The sequence below is a fragment of the Marmota flaviventris genome, chromosome 2 (assembly GCF_047511675.1).
Source record: "Marmota flaviventris isolate mMarFla1 chromosome 2, mMarFla1.hap1, whole genome shotgun sequence".
Lineage (NCBI taxonomy): Eukaryota > Metazoa > Chordata > Mammalia > Rodentia > Sciuridae > Marmota > Marmota flaviventris.
Window position 1 is genome coordinate 195,832,988 of NC_092499.1, and position 8,157 is coordinate 195,841,144.

Sequence of the window (8,157 nt, forward strand, 5' to 3'; positions counted from 1 at the left end):
GGTGAGGACCCTCTTCCGAGTTGCAGACTGACTTCTTACTGTGTCCTTAAGAGGTGAGACAGCACTCTGGTGTCTCCCCTGGGAAGGACATCCTAGGACCCCACTCCCAGGTCCTCATCAGCCCTGGTACCTCCCAGAGTTCCCGTCCTCCGCCCATCCCACTGCCCTTAGTGCTTCTGCCTGTGCTCAGGGCTGGGCTTTCAGTCCCGCCCCCTCCATGAAGCGGGGCTCAGACGCACTGGGGGTCACCAAGGGTCTCTCCTCCCTTCTCCCCCCAGGCCCTAGAGGGATGTGAAGGCCCAAAATGACCCTGCTCCCGGGAGACAATTCTGATTACGACTACAGCGCCCTGAGCTGCACCTCGGACGCCTCCTTCCACCCGGCCTTCTTCCCGCAGAGCCAGTCCCTCAAGGGCGTGTTCTACCGGCGCGCCCAGCGGCTGCGGCCGCAGGATGGCCCCTGCCCGGGCAGCCCCGCGGGGGACCGCCGCCGCCGGATCATCATCAACGTGGGCGGCATCAAGTACTCGCTGCCCTGGACCACGCTGGACGAGTTCCCGCTGACGCGGCTGGGCCAGCTCAAGGCCTGCACCAACTTCGACGACATCCTCAACGTGTGCGACGACTACGACGTGACCTGCAACGAGTTCTTCTTCGACCGTAACCCGGGGGCCTTCGGCACCATCCTCACCTTCCTGCGGGCGGGCAAGCTGCGGCTGCTGCGGGAGATGTGCGCGCTCTCCTTCCAGGAGGAGCTGCTGTACTGGGGCATCGCCGAGGACCACCTCGACGGCTGCTGCCGCCGCCGCTACCTGCAGAAGATCGAGGAGTTCGCCGAGATGGTGGAGCAGGAGGACGAGGAGGACCCGCTGGACAGCGAGGGCCGCGACAGCGAGGGCCCCGCCAGGGCCGAGGGCCGCCTGGGCCGCTGCATGCGGAGACTGCGCGACATGGTGGAGAGGCCCCACTCGGGGCTGCCCGGCAAGGTGTTCGCCTGCCTGTCGGTGCTGTTTGTCACCGTCACCGCGGTCAACCTCTCCGTCAGCACCTTGCCCAGCCTGAGGGAGGAGGAGGAGCAGGTAAGACTGGCCAGGGCGAGGGAGGGGGTGGAGGACTGGAGGCAGAGCTGTGTCCTGGGCCACTCTGCCCCCTGCAGTCCACTGTCCCTCCTCCCAGCATCCCCAGTCCCTCCTGACATCCTGCCACTTGCACGGTGTGTGTGTGCGTGGAGCTGCTTGCCCTCCCTGTTAATACCAGCCAGGGCCAGCGGCCATGACTACCCTGGTCCCTGCTGTGTCCCCCTCCCCCATCCCACAGTGTCTAGAACCCTGTGCAGCACAGATGAGGAACCGGCCACTGTGGTTGAATGTCTGAGTGAGCAAATCCACAGGTGTTGTGGTGACGTCCCTGCCAAGCACATCATGTGTTTCATCAAAACTCACCTCACCAACTGAGTCCTTTCTCAGCCTTCCTAATTCCTTGGCATAGCAGTAGCCCAGACACATTTTCTGGGTCTTAAAAATAATTTTTATTGTTAGGCATATGTGTCTATGCATGTCCCCAGATGGTGAGGGTGTCTTTGTGTTAAATAGGAGAATGCGTGTATTTACATGACATCACACCACGGTGCGTGCCATTCTAAGGCTCCCAGAGACAGAGCAGCACAGGAGCCGCAGTGGGACGGTGGCTCCGCCTACATCTGATCTTCTCTGCAGATCCTCCAGTAACCCTGTGGGGGAAGTGTCCTCACTCCCACTTGGCAGAGGAGGACACGGAGGCAGGCCCAGCAGGCTGCCAAGCCCAGGTTGATTGAGCCACAGTCTGTGTTCTTACATGTGCAACCACACGGCAGCCTGGGACCCAGGAGAACCCCAGAGAAGCTGTGATTGGCCTGCAAGATTTCTGAACAATTTCACTCGGCAGCCACCATTCAAAAGTAACATGTTTTCCAAATAACGATGTGCACTCTTAACTTCTAAAAATTATAAGGTCAGGGGTTGGGAACATGGCTCAGTGGTAGTGCACTTGTCTAGCCTGTGCAAGGCCCTGGGTCTGACCCTTAGCACCGCAAAATACAATGGAAATGGGAAGGTCAGGCGCCCTGGCCTGGGGTTCATTAGGGCAGCTCTTGGTGGAGTTCCCAGGGGACGTCCTCTCCAGTCAGGCTCCTTGTGCCTGGGACCCGTGGGCCTTTGACTTGTCATCCCTTCCCTATACGTGGAGGTTCTGAGACCAGAAGGTCTCAGACAGGCACAAAATGTATAGGTATTTGAGAAATAGGTCTGATGGTGTGAATTGAACATAAATATGCCAGCTGGCATTTACCGAGCGCTGACTGCATACCCTGCATGTGCTAAGTGTCTTACATGCAGTCTCTAACAACATCAGAAGTTCTCTCCCTGAGAAGATTTTCCCACATACAGAGACTGTGGAGAAAGTAGCAATAGCTGTTGCGTTTACAACACATGGAAGGTTGTTGCACTTTGAAGTTTTTCAAATACACTTGAAAATATATGTATTTTTCAATATATTGAATTTTTAAAGGGTATTAAGAAAATAGCATCATACCAAAAAATTACCTTTTCTTTTTGTATTCCTGTACTGCGGATTGAACTCAGGGTGCTCCAATACTGAGCTATATCTCCAAGCCTTTTTTTATTTTGAGACAGTCTTGTTACATTGCTGAGCCTTGCAATCCTTCTGCCTCAACCTCATGAGTAACTAGGATTACAGGCTCGTGCCACCAGGCCCAGCCAAAATTAAGTTTTTTCTTTCTTTCAAAATTAACTTTTGATAAGCATAGGGAGCAGGGACAGAAAAGACAGTGCTAGAGCCAGAAGGCCTGAATTTGAGTCCCATTTTTACACTCTAGCTGTGCAAGTGTAGGCAGGTTACTAGACCTCTCTGTGCCTCAGTTTCTTCACCTGTCCACGGGGGGTATGAATAGGCCTACCTGGTAGTGTTGCCAGGACTCCGTGAGCGAGCCTACGTGGAGTGATTGGAATGGTGCCTGGTGCACAAGTGAGCCAGAGGTAGTGAATAAGGATTTACACACACCTGCCAGAGGCAGGGGGCTCACCACGAGAAACCTATCCCTGTTGGAACCCAGTTCCAACAACTTTGATACCAGTTTTAACAGGAAAATAGAAATAAAGCCACTGCTTTATTCAACTTCTGATATTGAATTTTTAAAAATAATTTCTGGCTTTTTTTTTTCATGATTCAGAGAAAATGCTGTTCTCCAATTTCATTTCGGGGGCCCTCTGTATGCAGGCTCTGCAGGGAGGGTAGGGTGGCCAGCACAAGGCCTCCCACTAACCCCCGTGACCCATAAGTGTGAGGCACTTGCTAGGGGCTCTGTGCTGGGGCTATCAGAGGGGGTGTGCTCCAGGAAGGCCTCAGAGGACCGAGACCTGAAGGCCAAATATGGCTCCCGTCTCCAGGCAGAGAAAACTAACAGCCAGACTTGGAGACCCTGGCATGGCCAAGGACCCACACAGAGTCACTGGACAGAGACACTCACACCTTTCCTCTCTGCCAAAGGCCCCTTTGCAGAAGGAGCCCAGTCTTCCGAGGACGGTCTGCTGTCCAGTTATATTGCAGACCGGGGCCTAAGCTGATGGCCTTTGTGTTACTATGGCCCATGAAGTAGTTTTCTGTATTGTGCTGTCACCACACTGAAGTCAGCAACAGCCATCCCCAGATGTCACATAAAACTGCAGATTCCCAGCTTCTCTTGAGAGCTTCAGGGAGGCAGCCTGAGCCTGACCCCCCTGGGGAAGAGAAAGGGGCTCTGCAGTGGGCCCAGCCCACTTCCTGCGCCTGCCTGGGCCCTGATGGCTGAGGGATTCCACCACTGTCTGAACTCCAGCCCAAGCTTCTTCTGTTCTTTCCTGTAATCACCATGTATTAAACACCTGCTGTATGCTGACCTGTCTAGGCACTGGGTCCAGGCAGTGAGCAGCGTGTATAAATGGCCCTGCCCAGTGGGGTGGGGGGGAGTGGGGGGGTGGGAAGTGGGGGGGTGGGAAGTGGGGGGTGGGGTGGGGGTGGGGTATGCTGGCAGGCAAGACACATATAAATAAGCAACTTAGAAAGCCTATGAGAAGGTTTTGAGCACTGTCAACCAAAGGGACAGAGTGAGGGGACTGGATGCAGGAAAAGGGGAGCTGCCTAGACGGGATCACAGAAGGTCTCCAGAGGAGGTGACAGCTGGGACACAGCCTGGAGGAGAGAGAGCAGGTGTTCTGGGAAGGAGGAAAGAAGTCACAGGCCAGCTGGAGGGGGGACCCAGGTGTTAGGGGAGCCAGCAGGGGGCCTGGGAGGTGCAGCAGGTGTGGGGAGGGAGGACAGAGCGGGGAGTCAGGAGGAGATGGAGAGGCAGCCGTGGGCTCCGCGAGGACTCTCGCTGTTCCTCTGAGCCATGAAGGTGCCCTGCAGAGGAGGGACAGGGACCCAACTCATGTTCTCAGGCGCCCCCTGGGTACCTGCAGGGATGGGAGAGCCCAGGGAGGAGTGACTGCAGCTGTCCCGGTGAGGGAGGGCGGAGGCTGGGCCATAAGGCTGTGGACAGAGAGCAGCCGTCTGCTTCTGACACTGCTTTATCTCAAGAGCCAAAGAGATTTCCAAAGACACAAAGAGTCGAGGCACCAAGCGGTAAGGGACAAGAGAGACCGCTGGCAGAGAGCCAGGGGTCAGGGCTGAGGAGAGAGAGGCCTGGGTAGGAACAGAGCTAGAGAGGCCCAGGCCAGAGCACGCAGAGAAGCAGGTGGGTGCCCACCAAGTGCAGGGCAGAGCTCCGGCCCTCCCCGGCGGGGGCTGACCCCTGGCTCTCCCCAGGGCCAGTGCTCCCAGATGTGCCGCAACGTCTTCATCGTGGAGTCGGTGTGCGTGGGCTGGTTCTCCCTCGAGTTCCTCTTGCGGTTCATCCAGGCGCCCAGCAAGTTCGCCTTCCTGCGCAGCCCGCTGACACTCATCGACCTGGTGGCCATCCTGCCCTACTACGTCACGCTGCTGGTGGACGGCGCGGCCTCGGGCCGCCGCAAGCCGGGCGCCAGCAACAGCTACCTGGACAAGGTGGGGCTGGTGCTGCGCGTGCTGCGGGCGCTGCGCATCCTGTACGTGATGCGCCTGGCGCGCCACTCGCTGGGGCTGCAGACGCTGGGGCTCACGGCCCGCCGCTGCACCCGCGAGTTCGGGCTGCTGCTGCTCTTCCTGTGCGTGGCCATCGCCCTCTTCGCCCCGCTCCTCTATGTCATCGAGAACGAGATGGCCGACAGCCCCGAGTTCACCAGCATCCCCGCCTGCTACTGGTGGGCGGTCATCACCATGACGACTGTGGGCTACGGAGACATGGTGCCCAGGAGCACCCCCGGCCAGGTGGTGGCGCTGAGCAGCATCCTCAGCGGCATCCTGCTCATGGCCTTCCCGGTGACGTCCATCTTCCACACCTTCTCCCGCTCCTACCTGGAGCTCAAGCAGGAGCAGGAGAGGGTGATGTTCCGCAGGGCCCAGTTCCTCATCAAGACCAAGTCGCAGCTGAGCGGCATGTCCCAGGACAGTGACATCTTGTTCGGAAGTGCCTCCTCGGACACCAGAGACAACAACTGAGCCCAGAGGACACCCTGCCCTGCCTGCCATCGCACCTCCGCACTCCAGCCATCCACCGCAGAAGCCTCCAGAGAGACATCAGTATGGCCCGGACCCGCCCCAAGAAGGACATCCCCCACGTGGCAGAGGGTCCCTGCCCTCTGCTCCACAGTGAGAGGGAAGCTGCTCACGCCCCAGCGTCCAGCCACGGCTGCCCCAGTCTGTTCCCCTGCCGGGAGGCGGCTCTTCCTGCCCACCATGTAAATAACGCCCAGCAAAACCCGCTTCCAAGGTGCCTGGAAGAGAGGACAAGCAACCGCAGCACGTCTGTCCTCGGTGCGGAGCGTGCCGGGGGACAGGGAACCGGTGACAGAAAGGAACGCCTCCCCCCAGGCTCCCCTTGAAAGAGGGAGCAAAGCCCACAGGGGCACCGGAAGTAAAAGGGCCGTTGGCCGGGGTGGCTCAGCTGTGGGGTTGGAGGAGACAAGGGCCCCTGGGGACACGGTGGTCCCGGCACTGCCCTCTGCTTCTCCTGACCCAGGCTGGTCCTTTTTGCCCTTTTCCCTCCTTCCCCCTCCTCTCTTTTCCCCTTGAGGCCTGTTTCTCAAACAGAGTCCCCGAGGCACTCCTAGCAGTTGACAGGACACACAGGGGCCCGTTGGCCCTGCTGACCCCAGAGGGGAAGTGGCTTCATTCCCTCTCTAACCCGTAGTGTGGTCTTTTCACTCCTCGTGTGTGTTAGTATCATGAAAAATAAATGCCTGACGCCACCTGGATCCTCACAAACATGAGGCGGGTGGGTGTTTTGGGCTGGTGGCCCACGGCTCTGGGCAGCCTGAGAAGCACACTGAAGCCCCCAAAGGCCCTCGTGTGGCCCCAGAGCCCTCCAGAGCACCCGCCTGAACCAGACGGCTCCCTGAGCTCAGGTTGTGTAGATGACGCACACAGAGAGGGCGCGAGGCCCGCCTAGAAGGTTCCCCGCAGCTCCAGGACCCGAGCCGTGGCGCCTCATGGGCATCTGGAAGGAGCTTCACACCCACGTCACACTCCCAAACTGCCCCCTCGCGGGTACCGCAGCATCACCTTCTTCTCCATCCTACACGCCAGAGGCCCTGCCACCGTCCCCACCCCAGCCCGGCAGCAGGAAGCACACTTGGGAAACGAGCCTGGTGGTGAGGCCGCCCTGCCCACGCCCCGGGCGACTGTCCATTGCACAAGGATAAAGCCAGCGCCCTGGGCCCCTGGCCCTGTCCTCTCGGGATCCTCCCCGACTTCCTCCTGCGTGGCTCTTTCCACCGGCCTCTCGGGTCTGCTCTTCAGACACACCCAGCCGTCCCCTCGGCCCTCAACCTGCAGGCCCCGCTGACAGGAGCGCCCTTCCTGCCACCTCCCAGGGAGGCTTCCCTGACCCGACTGTCCCCAGAACCCAGGCCAGCGCCCCCCACTCCCCTGGTCCTGCTACTCAGCCATGGTCTGGCTCGGCACGAGCTGGTCACTGCCAACGGGCAGGGACTCGGCAACATGGCTCGGCCTGGTCCTGGCGCCTCTGCAGGCGGGGGCTGACCGGGGCTCGTACACATTTGTCGTAACAGTGAAGGGAACAGAGGAGAGGCCCAAAGCCCGGAGGGGCACTTGGTTCCAGCACTTGTTTTTAATGTTGGAGGTCGCTCCTCGGAGCGTCTCTCTCCATGCCTTTCCCCGTCTCTCCTCTGCTCCCTCTCTCTCTCCCTCTCTCTCTCCCTCCCTCCCTCCCTCTCTCCCACCCCCCAGAGCCCCACTATCTCAGCACGGTGCCCCCGTGGTGAGGCAGAGTGGAAATACCATCCGAGTCACGAGAGCCTCGTTAATGGCTCTCCTGACACCTGCTTCCAGTGACTCACGTCGCAAAGTAAGTTTTTTAACTAATTAGCTCTACCTTCCCAGGCCCGGGGGATGTCACCATGATCAGCCGCTGCCATCCCCAGGATAGCACCTCAGATTTATGGGATGACCTTTTTCCCCCTTGAATGTACCAGTGAGGTACAGAGGCCATTGGAAATGCCAAGCAGATGGTATCAGAGGGAGCCCTGCGCCAGCAGCCAGGAGGACACGCGCATGGGTGCAGGAGGGAGCCCTAAAGGGAGCAATGCTGGGAGGGAGGGCTCATGTCCCCCAAGAGCCCAGAGCTGGGGGTTTGGAGAAGAGACTGGGGTCACAGTGGTCAGGATTTCTGACCTCATCTTGTAGATTCTGCTCTGTCCTCATGACCAAGGCCAAGGTGTGCATCAGCCGCCATTCCAGACCTCAGCTCGGGCAGACGGGCCCTCAGCCCCAACCCTCCCGTGAAGTGGGCTCCTGGGCCCTGGACCCTAATTAGGAGAAAGCGAACTCAGGAAGCCTAGCCCGCTGCTTCGGGTTCAGTTGAGAAGCTTCAAGCTTTCCTGCCCGTTTCTAGCAGGGGACCATGTTTCCTAGAGAAGCTGTGCACAGCCCCGTTGTAGGTCAGTCTGAAGCAGAGAAGGGCGGGGTTCGGGGTTCCCTCCCCTCTCCCGGGGCCTCCCCGTGACCGGGGCTCAGACAAGGAACGCTC

At 59.0% G+C, this 8,157-nt stretch overlaps 1 protein-coding gene across 1 annotated transcript; it reads left to right on the top strand.

Annotated features, from left to right (window-relative positions):
- The first annotated feature begins 304 nt into the window (after positions 1-304).
- On the top strand, positions 305-5,609 carry Kcng1 (potassium voltage-gated channel modifier subfamily G member 1). The gene is made up of 2 exons (XM_027946463.2): positions 305-1,078; positions 4,839-5,609. Exons 1-2 carry the CDS (start codon positions 305-307, stop codon positions 5,607-5,609), a joined length of 1,545 nt encoding a protein of 514 aa, XP_027802264.1.
- The last annotated feature ends 2,548 nt before the right edge of the window (positions 5,610-8,157 follow it).

What these genes read in the sequence shown, in the direction of transcription:
- Kcng1 (XM_027946463.2), top strand. Translation starts at nt 305, where the DNA reads ATGACCCTGCTCCCGGGAGACAATTCTGATTACGACTACAGCGCCCTG. An exon ending in TGAGGGAGGAGGAGGAGCAG is followed by an intron (nt 1,079 to 4,838) that starts GTAAGACTGGCC and finishes GGCTCTCCCCAG; the next exon opens with GGCCAGTGCTCCCAGATGTG.